This window comes from Lagenorhynchus albirostris, chromosome 9 (assembly GCF_949774975.1).
Source record: "Lagenorhynchus albirostris chromosome 9, mLagAlb1.1, whole genome shotgun sequence".
NCBI classification, from domain to species: Eukaryota; Metazoa; Chordata; class Mammalia; order Artiodactyla; family Delphinidae; genus Lagenorhynchus; species Lagenorhynchus albirostris.
The window spans coordinates 78,100,319-78,120,545 of record NC_083103.1 but is presented as its reverse complement, the minus strand read 5'-3'; the positions used below and the strand labels follow the sequence as shown (position 1 = coordinate 78,120,545).

Below are 20,227 nucleotides of genomic sequence, written 5' to 3'. Positions count from 1 at the left end.
CTAATACACTGCTAATGAATTATTTTTATTAGTGATAGATAGGAATGAGTTTTTAATAGAATAGAATATTGAACAATAATTTTGTTTAGTGTAGGTATACTGTGTGTGTAATGTCATTTTTTTTTCTCAAGTTGCTCTATCAGTGGGTGGTAAGAAGACTATTTTTGTGTATCAGTGCAGGAGACAAAATGCAAAGAAGTGCTTCTGCTGCCAGCTCCTAAAGTACCTGCACATTTCTCCATAATGGCAGTTTTTATTGATATCTTATTTGTTCGTATCTGTGAGCTTCCGTTGAGAGATATGTTTTCGTCATCTTTATATCTCTACCAAAACAGAGAGTACCTGTCTTATTGTATATGATTGTATTTAATATACATTAATATAAATAATGTCTACTGATGTTACCAGAAATGAGATATCTAGGTCTTTAGCTCCTTGGCCCTTACATACATCTTTACACTTCTCTTCCTTTCACCTCCCTATCGTACTTCCACGATATGTTCGTTAGATTAATTATATCAGTTATTCTCTTTTGTTAAAAAAAGATGTAGCTCAGCCAAGAGCTGTATTGTGAGTACAATTCCTGTTTCTTATAACATCTTCATTCCACAGTTTACAAGTTTATTTTCTGTGGCTTTCTCTAAACCTATCACACACTCAACCTGAAACTCTGAACTGAAACCTCTTCTCAAGATATACAAACATATTAGTAATCCCTGAATTTCATCTAGAAGCTGTCTGTCCCTTTCAGGTTCAGTTTCCCACTGTTACAAGCCTTTGGGAACCTCAACTCCTTGTAGGTTCCACTCACCAGGCTAATAATATTGTTAGTATCCCCTAACTAATGAACAATTTAATGAAATCGTTCATTAAACGATTGAGCTATCTGTGATAAATTGTTTCCCGCTTTTCTGATGAATGGAATCTATTTTTAAAACTGAAAAGCTCTTCTTAAAATCTTTACTTTTAGGGATTTTTTTACCTTTTTCGTAATTTAGGTAAGTAAATAAACTCTCTTAATGTTTTTAGTTTCCTCATCTAAGTCCTGGGATAATAATAAATGTAAGCTATTTGGAAAAATGCCTGGCTCGTAAAAGTGCCACACATAAAAACTACAGCAGAACTGTATTTCAACCTTCATTGTTTTAAATACATTATCTTATCTTTTACAATAATTGGAAAGAAAACAATTTTTCCTCTCCAGATTCAAATTTCAAATATTCCACTTTTCATTTGTAAAGGTGATTTTATATAATTTTCCACCTTTTTTCTTAGTTACCATATATCTGAGAAGGCTTAGTTTTACACTAGAGGAATATCCTAAGAGATTGTTCAAGGTGTTTGGGGCAAGATCTTATTATGTACCACAGATATGAAGTTAGAAAAGATTGTCTTTTCTATCCAACTAATTGGATAAATGGATACGAGAAAATTGTGCGCTGTTACAGTTCTTCCACTTGTTTAAATTCTAGTAAGTACCAGGTATTTTGTGGGGAGTTTTCTGAAGGAGGTAACGCTTTCACTATGGCTTAAAGACTGATAAAGTTAAGAAAATAAATACTCTAAATATTACATAATTTTCACTAAATCCTTTCCATTTAAAGACAAAAATTATGGCTCAATAGAATGCATTTATTCTAATGGACAGAGTCCATTAGTCTATAAATCAGTCATTAACTTAAGGTTCAAGTGTTCATGACTGATCCATGAAGTGCTCAGAGCAGGATGCAAGTCTGGAGGGTCTCCTAGGCTTGTCTCATTTCTATTTCTAGCTCCTCAGTTGCACATTCAGTCCATGGCCATCAGGACACTTCTTAGAAGGTAGCTATGCTCTGGAATCCTATGGAGTGTTACTGTTTTAGAGAAGATTAGATTCACAGTAAAATTGAGTAGAATGTACAGAGAGTTCCCATATACCTCCTGCCTCCTCCAAATAAACACACACACAGTATCGCCTATCACCATACACTGTACCAGAGTGGTGTATTTATTCCAATTGAAGAACCTACACCGGCACTTCGTTATCACCCAAAGTCCATGGTTTTACATTAGTGTTCACTCTTGGTGTTGTATATTCTGTAGGTTTTGACTGATGTATAGTGAACATGTGGAATCATGTGTCCACCTTTATAATATACAGAAGAGTTACACTGCCCTAAAAACCTTTTGTGATCACCTATTCATTAGTACCCCCAGCCTCAACCCTTTGCAACCACTGATTATTTTACTGTCATCATATTTTTACTTTTTCCAGAATGTCCTATAGTAGGGCTCATGAAGCATGTAGACTTTTCAGATTAGCTTCTTTCACTTAGGGATATGCATTCAAGTATATGTCATGTGTCTTGATGGCTTCATGGCTCATTTCTTTTTAGCACTGAATACTATTCCATTGTCTGGATGTACCAGAATTTCTTTATCCATTCACCTACCTAAGGACATTTTGGTTGCTTTCAAGTTTTGACAATAATGAGCAAAGCTGCTATAAACATCGCTGTGCAGGTTTTTTTTTTTAATGAATATGGGTTTTCAACTGATTAGGGCAAATACAAAGGGGCATGATTACCGAATTACATGGTAAGAGGATATTTAGTTTTGTAACAAACTGCCTTATTGTCTTTCAGAATGCCTGTACTAGTTTGCATTCCCATCAGCCATGAATCAAAGTTCCTGATTCTCCACATCCTCTCAGTATTCAGTGATGTCCTTGTTTTGGGAATTTGACCATTCTTATACATGTGTTGTGGTATCTCATTGCTATTTTAAAGCCCTTTCCTTTTCAAGCATTTTAATTTTTAAAGTTCCCTTCGTTTTCTCTTATCCTATGCCCCTTGAGTGAGTAGCCAGTCTTTAGTTTTGTTCATTTGTAGTTAAAACAAGCTATGGTGAGGTTGATTGGAAGGCATGTTGGAACGGGGCCTGAGGATTTTTAATTGTATGAAAGGAGCTCTTAATGCTCAACATGAACCTCAACTCAGAATTTGGGCCTGTTTTCATTTACATTTTTAAAGGTAAATTAAATGATAGAAGGGACATATCCCAGGTAGGGTGTGCTTTTCTTGTGTATCACATAGGAGAGAACCTTTCTTTTTCTTTCTCTTCAGAAACATAGAAATCACACACACTGCAGGACTTCCAGAAATAACTCACCAGCTGAATCTTGAGAGTGAAGAAGCTGGAGATTTGCTGAGGTGTTTGAACAGCTGGGATGATATAAGTATCCCAAAGAACAAGAAATGGTGTTGCCTAAAGGCCAGGATGACAGGTCCAAAGAAGATATTGTGAAGTTATTGGAATATATGGTGAATAACATTCCATCCAATGACAGGCACATGTTCAAAACAACCCAGTCACTGATGGACTGGGAAAAAGTAGCTTTTAAAGATTTTCCTGGGGAAATGTGCAAACTCAAATGGTTAGAAATTTCTTATAACTTGAGAAAGTTTTGCACTTTGAAAGAATTAGTCCTGGAAGCAAAGGAAAATGTTGACAATCCTTACAAATGCAGAAAACACAAGAAGCGTCCTGATTTACCCAAGAAGCCCTTGACAGCTTACCTCTGCTTTTTCAAAAAGATGCAACTCCAGTACACCAAAAACACCCTAAGCTGAGCAACCAGGAGCTGACCAAGGTTCTGTCTGAGGAATACAAGAAGCTTCCAGAGCAGCTGAAGCTGAAATATAGTCAAGATTTCTAGAAGGAGAAACAGAAGTTTAAGGAGAAAATGACTCTGTTCAGAGAACAGCACCCTGATCTGGTCCAGAGCTCCACGAAATCTGATGTCCCCAAAGGAAGCCAAATCAAAGTGCCAAAGAAGTTTCAGGGAAATGTGCAAAAAGTGGTCTCCCCCCAAAACAGTTTATTCATGAAGAGCCCAAGAAGCCACCTACGAATGGCTATCACAAGTTCCACCAGGATTTGTGATTGAGTAGGGAGCTGAAAGGGTTGCCCTGAGGGAGCACGTGGTAGAGATTAGTAGATGCTGGCAGCGTGTCCCACAGAACCAGAAGGAGCATTATAAGAAGGAGGCTGAGGAACTGCAGAAACAGTACAAGGTGGACCTTGATCTCTGACTCAAGAGTCTGTCTCCTGAAGAACATGCTTATTACAGAGAGACAACCTATTTGAAGCGTAAGAACATGAACATGATGGGAGGCCCTAATCCCAAGATTAGGAGGATGGATCTGCAGTCCCCATCATCAAGGAATCTGCAGGGAGGGCTTGGACTGGGCCAGGGGCTTCAGGCTCCAGAGACAGAATTATCAGATATGATTGGAGAATATTTTCCTGCCTCAGGGAGATCAGAGGAAAATAAGGAAGATGAACAAGAGGAGAAAGGCAGCAACTCCTCAGACCACAGCAGTAGGTGAAGATGAAGATTGTGTCTGAGGACAGTGGCTGCAGCTCATCTACCTCAGGAGAATCCTCTGGCTCAGATTCCAGCTGAGCTTTTTTCACAACCTGAACAAAGAACTCCCCAGCAAAAGGCCATGGCATCTGGGCTTCCCTGGTGGCGCAGTGGTTGAGAGTCCGCCTGCCGATGCAGGGGACACGGGTTCATGCCCCGGTCCGGGAAGATCCCACATGCCGCGGAGCGGCTGGGCCCGTGAACCATGGCCGCTGAGCCTGTGCGTCCGGAGCCTGTGCTCCGCAACGGGAGAGACCACAACAGTGAGAGGCCCGCGCACCGCAAAAAAAAAAAAAAAAAAAGCCATGGCATCTTCATCAAATGGAAGGGCTCTTCTCCCTGTGCCCTTTCATTGCCTTCCTTCTTTCCTTCCCTCTTCAATACAAAGTATGACCAGTTGGGAAAAAGACATCTCGTGCAGTAATTTCTGGTTCCTCTCTGTACCCCAAGTCCACCCCCAGAGACAGTCAATGCAATGAATACTCTTGGAATAAACAATGATCTGATTGGGCTGCCGTACACTCTGGACTAGGCTGAGTTTCCTGAACAGAGAAGTTTTATTTTCCTCACCTTCTGCTGCCAGAGCTGTGAGGGAGCCCCGAGGAGTCTGTGACTCCTCCCTTCTCTGTGATCCTGTCCCTTAGGACTTCTGCATGGGAACAGGGAATGGGAAGATTTGATTGACTGGAGGTAGGAGAGTTGCCTTTAAGAAGATTGTCAAGCTCCTGATGTCTCTCTCCCTGCTCTGTGAAGTGAGAAGTTGGCCCTTCCCTATCTTGCTAGTGGCAGGGGCATGCGAGCAGCAGCATTTCTATATGTATATTCATTGCTTAGCTGTCACTGAGATTGTTCTTACTGATTTCAAAAATTAGAAATTAATTTTTAGAACTTCATCATTTCCATGTGAATTAACTCCTCCTTAAAATCAGTCTCCTTTGATTCTTGGCACTAATTTTCCAGGCCATGTCTAAATTTATTTTGGTTCTGCCCCAATCCCTTCCTCATGCTCCAGGTTGTAGGTGAATAATGTTTTCACCATACACTTGATTTATTTGTATTACGTTATGAGTTTGTACGTGTTGTGTGTATAAGTATCTTAGTCCATAGGCTACTAAACTTTTTGGAATTAATGTACAAATATGACACTGCTTTTATTATTTTGGTTTACTGATATATATATATATATATGTTTAACATCCTTAGTGCAGTATAATTACTTTACAGTGGTGTGTTAGTTTCTGCTTTACAACAAAGTGAATCAGCTATACATATACATTTATCTCTGTATACCCTTCCTCTTGCGTCTCCCTCCCACCCACCCTATCCCACACTTCTAGGTGGTCAAAAACCACCGAGCTGATCTCCCTGTGCCATGCGGCTGCTTCCCACTAGCTATCTATTTTACATTTGGTAGTGTATATATCTCCATGCCACTCTCTCACTTCATCCCAGCTGACCCTTCCCCCTCCCTGTGTCCTCAAGTCCATTCTCTACATCTGCGTCTTTATTCCTGTCCTGCCCCTATGTTCTTCAGAACCTTTTTTTTTTTTTAGATTCCATATATCTGTGTTAGCATATGGTATTTCTTTTTCTCTTTCTGACTTACTTCACTCTGTATGACAGTCTCTAGGTCCATCCACCTCACTACAAATAACTCAATTCCATTTCTTTTTATGGCTGAGTAATATTCCATTGTATATATGTGCTATTCCTCGGTTGATGGACATTTAGGTTGCTTCCATGTCCTGGCTATTGTAAATAGAGCTGCAATGAACATTGTGGTACATGTCTCTTTGTGCACTATGACTTTCTGAGGGTACATGCCCAGTAGTGGAATCGCTGGGTCGTATGGTAGCTCTATTTTTAGCTTTTTGAGGAAACTCCATACTGTTCTCCATAGTGGCTGTATCAATTTACATTCCCACCAACAGTGCAAGAGTGTTCCCTTTTCTCCACACCCTCTCCAGCATTTATTGTTTCTAGATTTTTTGATGATGGCCACTCTGACTGGTGTGAGGTGATACCTCATTGTAGTTTTGCTTCCCATTTCTCTAATGATTAGTGACATGGAGTATCCTTTCATGCGTCTGCTGGCAATCTGTATATCTTCTTTGGAGAAATGTCTATTTAGGTCTTCTGTCCATTTTTGGATTGAGTTTTTGTTTTTTGATATTGAGCTGCATGAGCTGCTTGTATATTTTGGAGATTAATCCTTTGTCAGTTGCTTCATTTGCAAATATTTTCTCCCATTCTGAGGGTTGTCTTTTGGTCTTGTTTATGGTTTCCTTTGCTGTGCAAAAGCTTTTAAGTTTCATTAGGTCCCCTTTGTTTATTTTTGTTTTTATTTCCATTTCTCTAGGAGGTGGGTCAAAAAGGATCTTGCTGTGATTTAAGTCATAGAGTGTTCTGCCTATGTTTTCCTCTAAGAGTTTATAGTGTCTGGCCATATATTTAGGTCTTTAATCCATTTTAATTTTATTTTTGTGTATGGTATTAGGGAGTGTTCGAATTTCATTCTTTGAAATGTAGCTGTCCAGTTTTCCCAGCACCACTTATTGAAGAGGTTGTCTTTTCTCCATCGTATATTCTTGCCTCCTTTATCAAAGATAAGGTGACCATATGTGTGTGGGTTTATCTCTGGGCTTTCTATCCTGTTCCACTGATCTATACTTCTGTTTTTGTGCCAGTACCATATTGTCTTGATTCCTGCAGTTTTGTAGTATGTTCTGAAATCAGGAAGCCTGATTCCTCCATCTCCATTTTTCTTTCTCAAGATTGCTTTGGCTATTTGGGGTCTTTTTGTTTCCATAAAAATTGCGAAGTTTTTTTTCTAGTTCTGTGAAAAATGCCGTTGGTAGTTTGATAGGCATTGCACTGAATTTGTAGATTGCTTTGGGTAGTATAGTCCATTTCACAATGTTGATTCTTCCAATCCAAGAACATGATATATCTCTCCATCTGTTTGTGTCATCTTTAATTTCTTTCATCAGTGTCTTATAGTTTTCTGCATACAGGTCTTTTGCCTTCTGAGGTAGGTTTATTCCTAAGTATTTTATTCTTTTTGTTGCAATGGTAAATGGGAGTGTTTCCTTGATTTCTCTTTCAGATATTACATCATTAGTGTATAGGAATGCAAGAGACTTCTATGCATTAATTTTGTATCCTGCTACTTTACCAAATTCATTGATTAGCTCCAGTAGTTTTCTGGTAGCATATTTAGGATTCTTTATGTATAGTATCATGTCATCTGCAAACAGTGACAGTTTTACTTCTTCTTTTCCAATTTGGATTCCTTTTATTTCTTTTTCTTCTCTGATTGCTGTGGCTAAAACTTCCAAAACTATGTTGAATAATAGTGGTGAGAGTGGGCAACCTAGTCTTGCTCCTGATCTTAGTGGAAATGGTTTCAGTTTTTCACCTTTGAGAATGATGCTGAATGTGGGTTTGTCATATACGGCCTTTATTATGTTGAGGTAAGTTCCCTCTATGTGTACTTTCTGGAGTGTTTTTATCATAAATGGGTGTTGAATTTTGTTGAAAGCTTTTTCTGCATCTACTGAGATGATCATATTGTTTTTATCCTTCAGTTTGTTAATATGGTGTATCACATTGTTTGATTTGTGTGTATTGAAGAATCCTTGCATTCCTGGGATAAACCACACTTGATGATGTTGTATGTTCCCTTTAATGTGCTGTTGGATTCTGTTTGCTAGTATTTTGTTGAGGATTTTTGCATCTATGTTCATCAGTGATATTGGCCTGTAGTTTTCTTTTTTTGTGACATCTTTGTCTGGTTTTGGTATCAGGGTGATGGTGGCCTTGCAGAATGAGTTTGGGAGTGTTCCTCCCTCTGTTATATTTTGCAAGAGTTTGAGAAGAATAGGTGTTATCTCTTCTCTAAATGTTTGATAGAATTCACCTGTGAAGCCATCTGGTTCTGGGCTTTTGTTTGTTGGAAGATTTTTAATCACAGTTTCAATTCCAATGCTTATGATTGGTTTGTTTATATTTTCTATTTCTTTCTGATTCCGTCTCGGAAGGTTGTGCTTTTCTAATAATTTGTCCATTTCTTCCAGGTTGTCCATGTTATTGGCATAGAGTTGCTTGTAGTAATCTCTCATGATCCTTTGTATTTCTGCAGTGTCAGTTCTTACTTCTCCTTTTTCTTTTCCAATTCTATTGATTTGAGACTTCTCCCTTTTTTTCTTGATGAGTCTGGCTAATGGTTTATCAATTTTGTTTATCTTCTCAAGGAACCAGCTTTTAGTTTTATTGATCTTTGCTATTGTTTCCTTCATTTTTTCCCCATTTATTTCTGATCTGATCTTTATGATTTCTTTCCTTCTGCTAACTTTGGTTTTTTTTTGTTCTTCTTTCTCTAATTGCTTTTGGTTTAAGGTTAGGTTGTTTATTTGAGGTGTTTCTTGCTTCTTGATGTAGGATTGTATTACTATAAACTTCCCTCTTAAAACTGCTTTTGCTGCATCCCATAGGTTTTTGGTTTTCATGTTTTCATGGTCATTTGTTTCTAGGTATTTTTTGATTTCCTCTTTGATTTCTTCAGTGATCTCTTGGTTATTTAGTAGTTTGTTGTTTAGCCTCCATGTGTTCGTACTTTTTACAGATTTTTTCCTGTAATTGATATCTACTCTCATAGTGTTGTGGTTGGAAAACATACTTGATACAATTTCAATTTTCTTAAATTCACCAAGGGTTCATTTGTGACCCAAGATATGATCAATCATGGAGAATGTTCCATGAGCACTTGATAAAAAAGTGTATTCTGTTGTTTTTGGATGGAATGTCCTATAAATATCAATTAAGTCCATCTTGTTTAATGTATCATTTAAAGCTTGTGTTTCCTTATTTATTTTCATTTTGGTTGATCTCTCCATTGGTGAAAGTGGCATCTTAAAGTTCCCTACTATGACTGTGTTACTGTCTATTTCCCCTTTTATGGCTGTTAGCATTTGCCTTATGTATTGAGGTGCTCCTATGTTGGGTACATAAATATATACAATTGTTATATCTTCTTCTTGGATTGATCCTTTGATCAATATGTAGTGCCCTTGTTTGTCTCCTGTAATAGTCTTTATTTTAAAGTCTATTTTGTGTTACATGAGAATTGCTACCCCAGCTTTCTTGTGATTTCTATTTGCATGGAATATCTTTTTCCATCCCCTCACTTTCAGTCTGTATGTGTCCCTAGGTCTGAAGTGTGTCTCTTGTAGACAGCATATATATGGGTCTTGTTTTTGTATCCATTCACCCACTCTATGTCTTTTGGTTGGAACATTTTATCCATTTACATTTAAGGTAATTATCGATATGTATGTTTCTATTATCATTTTCGTAATTGTTTTGGGCTTGTTATTGTAGGTCTTTTCCTCCTCTTGTGTTTCCTGCCTGGAGAAGTTCCTTTAGCATTTGTTGTAAAGCTGGTTTGGTGCTGCTGAATTCTCTTAACTTTTGCTAGTCTGTAAAGAAAATTTTAATGATGATAGAATACTTTTTCTGTGTATTAGCTATTTCACTCATGTATTTGTTCATTCATTTGCCTTATGTTTATTTTTGTTATGTTCTAAGTGCTTCATTGGCTCGTGGGAATATAGTAGTAAATAAGTCAAAGGCCATCCTTACTCTCTCAGAATTTTCAGTCTGCAGTAAAAAGTATCTAGTAATTTGGGGAAAGTTTGTTGAACATTATGATGAGATGACATATGCTCAGAGAGTGTGTTATAAGAGGAACTATACTGGTCTGTGGAGTCAGGAAAAACTTTCTGGAAAAGCTGTTGATGAGCTGTGATGTGCTGAATGACCAGGGTTTAGAGAAAGTCTAAATGTTTGACAAAGAGAAAGAGTTTGACCAAATCTGTCAAATACATTTATCCAACCAACTAGGTCACACTTGAAGAAAAAACTGAGCTATTCCTTTTGTTTACTATGCTGAGATATATACCACTTCATTCTTCTACCCCAGTATGGTTCAACTATGGAAGAAAAAACACATTGCTTAAAATGTAAATGAACCTTATGATATGTAATTTTTATTTTAATACAAATATTTTTTAAAAGAATATTGATTATATTTTAGAAATGCTCAATAAAAAAGTTTTTATTAATAGATCATTTAATTAACAAATTTATACATTCAACATGGTTATGCCATTTTATAAACATACCATCATTATGTTCCATTAAATTACAATAGGCTCAGAGACAGTCAAGTATCATCCTGTAGCCTCACATGAGGTCTCAGGACAGTAACTTCCTCCGACGAAAAGTTCATCTAATAAATGGTCACAGAACTTGACTATTCATGGAGACCTAAGGCAAAGGAAAGGCTTCAGAGGGGAGGAAAAGATTGAAGGAAAGAAAGTATATATGAGGGAACTTCTGCAAACATCATAGAAGCTCACAATTCCGTTGTCATAATCCAGAAACACTCCAATCCCACCCAGAGGCCTTTGCACATACTGAATTAAGGGTGGGGAGTTCGTGGACAGAATATAATGATTGTTCACTTTCATAGAAGATAGCAAAAATGCTTCTTCAGAATCAATACTGATAACAGTATTGCTTGTCAAGATATCTTTACAGACTCCCAGAATCCAGTTCGAGGAATGTGTCACATCCACCTCCCAGTAATGCCTTCCGGAGGTGAAGGCCACAGCTCCCCAGGCCACAAAACTCTCTGCACCCTGGAGCTCTCTGGACACACCATGATGGTCATCTCCATATATCATAGTTGTATCATCCTCAGAAAAGCTCACATTGTGAATGGTCGTTTTCTGACTCAGAACGTTATCCACTGCAGAAAGAGCAAAAATGTGGTCAACAAGTGGGATTTCCATGGCCTGAGAGGCAGAGGCTCTCTACCCAATGAGTCTTTTCATTTTCCCTCCTCCAAGGAAATACAAAATGAAGACAAAAGGGAGTTCAGACTGGCTCTTCTATGAAGAACAATAGTTATAACTATCTCTACAGCACATAGAAACACCTCAAATCATATAGAAAAAGAAAAAATCATACAGACATATCATGAACTCTGTGAAGTCTGATTTAATGTCAAATTCTTGATAGTTTATTTCAGGACACATAAAATTTTATTTTTTTCTTTAGAAAACTTTTCTTGTGTCTTTTGTCTTTAACACTGTTTAATATATAGAGAGCACTTTGATAGTATGTGCGTATTTGTTGGGCTAGAGTCTCTACCTAGCAAGTTTTCAAAGCAAAAATGTTGATAGAAATCCATCAATGAATAGTTTGGAAGCTTCTAAAAGCATGTTATGACTAACCATGTTCACATATCCCTCACGTTTCAATTATTTTGAGATTGATCTAACAGCATTACAATGATTCTGCCTAAGCCAATTGTAGTCTATTTTGTCAAAAGTTAGTAATTATAGAAATAAGAAATATTCTTTGTATAATGCATGATAAACAATTGTAATATAGAACAAATTAAAACCAGCAATGCCATATATAACCTTTCAAGAGTGAAATAAACTGAATAAACATACAACATTAACTGCTACTCTGAGAACTATTCTGTTTCTTTATAACTAGCTGACTATAACAATCTATAACAATCCAGTTGCTCTATTCTTGCTCAGCCTTTTTCAGATGTAACTAAAAATATGTATCTTGCTTTGCATTTGCAGTAAAATATAGGTTGCAAAGTTCAGCCTTGTTCTTTGTAGCATGACTGTATTGGCAGAAAAGATATAACAACTTTGGAAAGTCATGTACTAACTTCATGTCAGAAAAAATAAAATCAAAGAAGACTCCTTCCCAAGAACCATCAAAGAAATGGAGGCCTGATCACCAAAGCGCTGACTCTTACCTCTGAAGCTGTTCAGCATGTCTAGGATTCCAGTGACAGGCCAGGAAGTGAGCTCTGGGTTCACTGGCTGAGGCTTTTGCATCTGTACCAAATCAGTCCTGTAAAACAATGATATCAGTTACACTTCAGGGCCAAAGGTTAATCACACAACCATTACAAAAGAAGCCATTTATTATATATTTTTTATTGGAGTATAGTTGCTTTACAATGTTGTGTTAGTTTTTGCTGTACAGCAAAGTGAATCAGCTATATGTGTATATATATCCCCTCTTTTTTGGATTTCCTTCCCATTTAGGTCACCACACAGCACTGAGTAGAGTTCCCTGTGCTATACAGTCGGTTCTCATTAGCTATCTATTTTATACATAGTAGCATATACATGTCAATCCTAATCTTCAAAAGAAGCTATTTTTAATCCTAGATATTTCATCAGAATTCTCCCATTTTTGGTTAATTGTGCATTCATTATATTCTACACTCTTGAGATTAAAAAAATATGTTACCTTACTTTTTTCCAAAATATAAATTATATCCGTTTTCAAATTCCCCGTTCATTTTAGTCATTATTCCATTTCTAGAAATTTTGAGGTTTGTTTACTTGCTCTATTCAATCTCAGGTGATGCAAAGATCCTGGGCATTTTACGGAGAGCACAAATTCAGGCAAAGCTTTTGTACTTCAGTCAGCAAGTAGTCACCAAAAGGAAGAGTACACTGAACCAGACAGCTTTGCTCTTGTCAGCACAGCGAGGGAATTCAATTCCAGCCTGACTACCCTTGTCCTGAAAGTACAACTTCCCAGTGTGCACCAGGAAGCCATTCCCTCTGAGGTCCAGCTTACAAGGGGGCTTTCAGTGATGGAACAGGTTGAGTCACTGCTACTTCTAGGAACAAAATCACAGCCCCTCTTCCCACTCTTAGGGAATCTACCTCTGTCCAGTATTATTCACCTTCCAACTCACTCAGGTAGGTTCTTCCTCTATTGCAACTTAGAAAATTTCGTTCAGTACGTTTTACTGTGGTAAGGCTAGAGAGGTGGAACAAAGTCCAGAATGTCAGAAGCCTTTTAGGTATATTTGAAATCAACCAAATGAGCAGGAAACTTCTGAGACCAAGGAGTAGGAGTCCTTCAGAACTCTTTTGAAGTAAAGTAGAAAATAGCCACAAAAACAATGTTAATAGCTCAAAAAATGTACAGTCCATCTGCCATTTGTTAGGATTCCACACCTGTGGATTCCATCATGATTTGAAACTGTGAAATCTGAATGAAAAATATTCAGAAAAAAAATCAGGAAATTTCAAAAAGTAAAACTTGAAAATGCCGCACACCAGGCAACTATTTACATAGCATTTAATTTACATTATAATAGGTGTTAGAAGTAGTCTAGAGATGACTTAAAGGATACTAGAAAAATGTTTGTGAGTTATTTGTACATACTATGTCATTTTGTATAAGGGATTGTACATCCTCAGATTTAGGTATGGGGGAGGGCTTGGAACCAAATCCTCATGGTACTAAGGGATGACTGTACATTTACTTCATCAAAAAGACAGAAACATTCTCAGAAATCAGAAATCTTTAGTGTAAACTCACCTTTCCAATACATTGCCCAAGTTCTGCAAGGGAAAAAGAAAAGATGATGTTAATCATCAGAGTTCTGTCCTTTTGCATCTTCTTTAGTATTCTTGTTTGTTCCTTTCATTAAGGTATTTATTCTCTGATTCTTCTCTAAGGAACAATTAGAGGTTATCTTAATAACAGAGCCTAAACTAAAACATGACTGACTTAGTCAGGGTGCATTACAGAAGGAAGAAGGCCAGGAAGAGTCTGTGTTATGATGCAACAACATCTAGGTCTCCAGTGTCACTCAGTGCCCTGTCTTATTCCCAAGGAGAGATCTCATTTATGATAACAATTAAAGCAAAACAGAGGACCATACAAAATGAATTATAGAATACATTGAAATTGATTACCAGTTCTAATTTTTTCTAGACAATGGGCAAAACCTCAATGTATTCAGTAAGTATGGGATGACAGAGTGACAAGGGATTAGGGGAACATATATTGAAAATTATTCCAACAATGTTAACTTTTCCTGGCTACAGAATTTTGCTGGCTTTGGATAATCAGTGTGGAGAGTCCCCCTGATCACACTGAAATAATTTTGCCCTATGTTAGCTAATAAAAGGATTAAAAAAAAAAAACTCCCAAAAATTACCAGGCTATGAGAAATAAGGGATTGGACAAGTAAGATAATGGGAGTCAAGGAGCATCATCCCTTAGCTGAGATAAGAGTATATGCAGGTAACATTTCAATGTCATGGCAACGGTGCCCAGAATAGTACTTCCGTCTCTGAGGATGGAACCTCCCTTCTCACCTGGGGCAGCTCCAAGTCGGGCTTGTGGCACATCTCAGTCAGCTCTCTGTACATTTCTTTCAGATTTTCTTTCTGTTGAGTCATTCTGAATTCACTCTCCCTGAGTTGCTGAAGAGTCTCCTTCGCTTCTTCCTCCAGCGCCTCCAGATGGAGTTGCTCCTGCTCCTGGAGAAACAAGTGGATCCTCTGATACTGAACTTTGATCATCACCTTCCTTATGGCCGCATAGTTCTGCAGAGATAGTGGATTCAAAGAATCACTCATCCTCATTCTCAACAGAAAACGTCAAACATTATTTCCTTACTGTCATCGGGAAAGCTCTTGACAAACTTTCTACCTCACACCTCAAAGGGTCCTTCCTGTCCATCCTTTCTCTATATTCTTAGTTTCTTTCCCCATTTAAATCAAGCCATCCGAGGGATCCCAGTTTTTCTCCCTAGGAGGTTTCTTCAGGGTTCCTAGTCCATTATTTATTTTTTCTCTTACCTGAATCTTCTTTTCTTTTTGTGCCTTTGCCTGACTTTCCTAAATATATTTTTAAGTATGTAAACCTCATATTATACAGTTTAAAAAATATTCTTTATTTTTCCTCTAGGTACTACTCTATTCCTCTCCTCTCCTTTAGAATCACACTGAGTGCAATGTTCTTTTATCATCCATATCTGAGAAAGTTTATCCAAATCTTCAAAATTTGGACTATGAATAATTTTCATGCCCTGGTTTTCCCATATACTAGCAATATTTGAAATAGCTTGTATGGGCCTGTATATTTGTGATCACTGATATGTCATTTGAAACCACTACTTCTCCAGGGAAGAGACCACTGTCCTTTAACTGGGAACTTTAACTGAGCTAAAAGTCTAAGCTAGAATTATGTCAATATTCATACAAATGAAAAGGAACATTTTCATCCTTACCTCTAATGACGGAGTTTTGTGAGTTTCCAGATTCAGATGGTTTTGCATTTCTTGTGTCATTTTCCATAAAGAGCCCATTCTCTTTAGAAGTTTCTCCTGGAAAATACCCATAAGCTTTAGTGACACAGATGATGATACTGTAAATTTCATCTCCTTAATTATGAGCAAAGGGAGTCATTGAAAAACCGGTAATTCTGATTTAAAATGAAGTGATAAGATTTTTCCACGTTAATCTAGTCTGATTCTAATATTTTGAATATCAGAAATGACAGAGACGTATCCTACAAAATTGGGGGAACTTTACAGATGATGGAATCCATTTCCTAAGAAATTGAGACTCATATATTTATATAACCTGACTGAGAAAGCCTCAAGCTCACATCAGAAGCCAGTGTGCCTGGTGCTGCCACATGCCCCAGGATGCAGCATTTCCACATGTTTGGACAATTGGGCAACAACATTAAAATGATACATTTCTATCTTGGGACCCACACTGAAAAATCTCCACCTCGACCATCTCCATCCCCATCAACTTTATTATTTCTCTCTGATTTAGGAGCCTGTAGGTTCCTAACTGCTTTAGAAGCATCACCTACCCGGTATTCCTCAGCAGCCCATTGTATTGGACTGTGGCTGTGAGCTGCATGTTCTGGGGACTCAGAGCAGGGGCCACAGAGCAGGGTCTTGTCAACCTCACAGAAGAGTCCTTTGGCTTCTTTGTGTGTCAAGCAGATCTGCGCCTCCAAGCTGTTGGTTTGTTTAGCTGTGTCCTGTCTGGCGAGGGAAGCCAGCCTCTTGAGTACAATATTGGTTTGGAAATCTGGCTTCTCTGAAGAGGAGAGGACAGGAAGGTGTGAAAACAGCTGATTGGGTTTGCAGCATATAGAAAACAACACTTGAGGGGTAAGACCCTAAAAGAATACAGACTTCCTTTATGGTAAATGTAAGAAGGTTGACCCCACACAAGTTGTTTGAAAATACATTTGAACTGAAGAAATGATTTCATGAAATGATTTTTTATTCTTCAAGCAATGACTTCATAATTGTTAAAATGTATTTTCTTACTCTACTTTTAAAATTTGTAATAGCTAATGATGTTTCTAGCCATTGTTTATCTGATTATGCTTGAAAATAAAACATTAATTGGAATAATTGACACACCTACACTATATACATTTCTCATAAAAAAGGGTAACTAGGCATTCAAATGTTGTTTAAATAATTGTATATATAATAATTGGTGAAATTAACTGTGCTAAGCTTTTTCTTACCTTTAATATTTTATGAGTACTGTGGAATAAGTGGTTTATGTCCAAATAAAATCTATTGTTTGGACTCATACATTTGTAAATTTTTGGGTTTTTTTGGGTGGTACGCGGGCCTCTTACTGTTGTGGCCTCCCCGTTGCAGAGCACAGGCTCTGGACGCACAGGCTCAGTGGCCATGGCTCACGGGCCTAGCCGCTCCGTGGCATGTGGGATCCTCCTGGACCAGGACACGAACCTGTGTCCCCTGCATCGGCAGGCGGACTCTCAACCACTGTGCCACCAGGGAAGCCCCTGTAAATACTTTTAATCAGAATACTTTGTATATATTATGCATATAACATATACATCAATGGATATATTCATATTAAAATATAAATATAATGTAGTAACTACTTATACAATATTTATGTGAATAATTATCTTTAATAAAATGAATAAAGAAAATTGGTTTTTCGTGAGGTATAATTGACATATAACATTATATAAGATTCAGATATACAAGCTGAATGATTTGTTATTCATATATATTATGAAATAATCACCACAATAAGTCTAGTTAACATTCGTCACACTACATAATTACAAATACTTTTTCTTGTGAAGAGAATTTTTTTATAATGTTCATTTATTTATTTATTTTCTTATTAGTCATCCATTTTATACACATCAGTGTATACATGTCAAACCCAATCACCCAGTTCATCACCCCCACCCCCGACCGCTTTCTCCCCTTGGTGTCCATAGGATTGTACTCTACATCTGTGTCTCAATTTCTGCTCTGCAAACTGGTTCATTTGTACCATTTTCTAGGTTCCACATATATGCGTTAATACACAATATTTGTTTTACTCTTTCTGACTTACTTCATTCTGTATGATAGTCTCTAGATCCATCCACGTCACTACAAATAACCCAATTTCTTTCCTTTTCATGGCTGAGTAATATTCCATTGCGTATATGTACCACAACTTCTTTATCCATTTGTCTGTCGATGGGCATTTAGGTTGCTTCCATGACCTGGCTATTGTAAATAGTGCTGCAATGAACATTGGGGTGCATGTGTCTTTTTGAATTATGGTTTTCTCTGGGTATATGCCCAGTAGTGGGATTGCTGGATCATATGGTAATTCTATTTTTAGTTCTTTAAGGAACCTCAATACTGTTCTCCATGGTGGCTGTATCAATTTACATTCCCACCAACAGTGCAACAGGGTTCCCGTTTCTCCACACCCTCTCCAGCATTTGTTGTTTGTAGATTTACATGTAGCTGTCCAGTTTTCCCACCACCACTTATTGAAGAGACTCTCTTTTCTCCATTGTATATTCTTGCCTCCTTTGTCATAGATTAGGTGGCCATAGGTTCATCGATTTGTCTCTGGGCTTTCTATCTTGCACCATTGATCTATACTTCTGTTTTTGTGCCAGTAACCATACTATCTTGATTAAATGTAGTATCATTTGAAGACAGGGAGCCTGATTCCTCCAGCTCTGTGCTTCTTTCTCAAGATTGCTTTGGCTATTCAGGGTCTTTTGTGTTTCCATACAAAATGTAAAATTTTTTGTTCTAATTCTGTGAAAAATGCTAGTGGTAATTTGATAGGGATTGTACTGAATCTGTAGATTGTTTTAGGTAGGATGGTCATTTTCACAATACTGATTCTGCAATCCAAGAACATGTTATATCTCTCCATCTGTTTGTATCATCTTTGATTTTTTTCATCAGTGTTTTATAGTTTTCTGAGTACATGTCTTTTGCCTCCTTAAGTAGGTTTATTCCCAGGTATTTTATTCTTTTTGCTGTAATGGTAAATGGGAGTGTTTCCTTAATTTCTCTTTCAGATTTTTCATCATTAATGTATAGGAATGCAAGAGATTTCTGTGTATTAATTTTGTATTCTGCGACCTTACTAAATTCATTGATTAGCTCTAGTAGGCTTCTGGTGGCATCTTTAGGATTTTCTATATATATTATCATGTCATCTACAAACAGTGACAGTTTTACTTCTTTTCCAGTTTGGATAACTTTTATTTCTTTTTCTTCTCTGATTGATGTGACTAGGACTTCTAAGACTATGTTGAATAATAGTAGTGAAAGTGGACACCCTTTTCTTGTTCCTGATCTTAGAGGAAATGCTTTCAGTTTTTCACCATTGAGAATAATGTTTGCTGTGGGTTTGTCATATATGGCCTTTATTATATTGAGGTAGGTTCCCTCTATGCCCATTTTCACCCTGCAATATTTTAAACACTTTATTTTGTGGATCAAATGTGCAAAACAAATTTACTGAAGAAATGACTTAATGTTTTCAGCTTTCATCTCAGATACCAGTTTCCACCTTACATTTTGGTGAGTGTCCATTGAAGTGGCTGTTTCTTTGAGAGGCTTCCTAAGCCAGCCTGAGATGGGATGGGTGGTAGGTGGAGAATACATACACATATGCATACTACACACACACATAATTGCTTTTGACTTTTATAAAAACTAGAAGCCAAAAAAAAAAAAAGCCTTTATCCAAGAAATAGATCATGGTGAGCATAACAACAAAAAAAATTCCTATAAATGCAGAAAATCTTCAAATTCTGATATATAATTTTGAGTTGGTTAAACGAGTTTTAGATGAGGGATAGTCTTTTCATTTTCCCACCTGTTATGTATCAAGGTACGGCCTCTATCTTTCTTGTTCTGCCCTGGGGGTTTAGTTCATAGCACAGTGCCTGACACACAGGGAGACTTCCACAGACATTTGTTTAATCAATGACGAGGGAAGAGCAGTTTTTGCAGCACTGCCCATATTCGTTGCAAGTTTTGACACCTTAATGGTGCTTGTAAGTGAAATCATCTTTTTCTAAATTGTCTTTCTAACAGCCCTTCACAGTACCCTGAACTCTGTGAGCATTTAATAAATTTGAATTTCAGTCACACTGTATTAGGAAGGCCGAAATGCATTCCATCCGGTTTCCAGTTCTGCTGAAATTAGCGGAGCTCGCCAGGTCCAGGAGCTCAGTTGGCCCGGCGCCCACAGCACAGCACAGCCGTCCAACCCCAAACTCTCCCGCTTTTCGCTTTGGAGGCTGCAGGGAGGAGCGGAAGATCTGGGATCTGGGGAAGGGGTCGGTATACATATCCAGCATAAATCCACCCAGGAAATATGCCAGCGCTGTAGCCAAGCACATCCAAAGCTACGGAAGACCCTGGACTTGGCCGTGGCTTCCGCAGGACTGAGAGAGAAAAGCCTGCTGGCCGAGCGAGCCTCGGGAATGCTGGCGAACTAGAGCGCGCCCAGGGGATCCAAAGAACGGCCAGGTTGCTGCCAACCTCACCCGCTGCAGCCTTCCGCAAAGCCCCGCCTCCGCCCCACAGGTGGGTCCAGAGGCGAATGGAAACTGGCAGCAAACTCCTGGCCCCTGGAG

General features: G+C 37.9%; 1 protein-coding gene across 1 annotated transcript in view; it reads right to left on the bottom strand.

Annotated features, from left to right (window-relative positions):
* Window positions 1–19,608, bottom strand: part of LOC132526528 (uncharacterized) — a 42,486-nt gene extending 22,878 nt beyond the window's left edge. Inside the window, exons 1-7 of the mRNA XM_060160874.1 lie at window positions 19,537–19,608; window positions 16,145–16,459; window positions 15,549–15,644; window positions 14,632–14,862; window positions 13,847–13,869; window positions 12,255–12,352; window positions 10,736–11,219 (exon numbers count right to left, since the gene is read on the bottom strand). Coding sequence (XP_060016857.1) covers window positions 10,736–11,219; window positions 12,255–12,352; window positions 13,847–13,869; window positions 14,632–14,862; window positions 15,549–15,644; window positions 16,145–16,459; window positions 19,537–19,608 — 1,319 coding nt within the window. The remainder of the gene's footprint in view (window positions 1–10,735; window positions 11,220–12,254; window positions 12,353–13,846; window positions 13,870–14,631; window positions 14,863–15,548; window positions 15,645–16,144; window positions 16,460–19,536) is intronic.
* Between the last annotated feature and the right edge of the window lie 619 nt (window positions 19,609–20,227).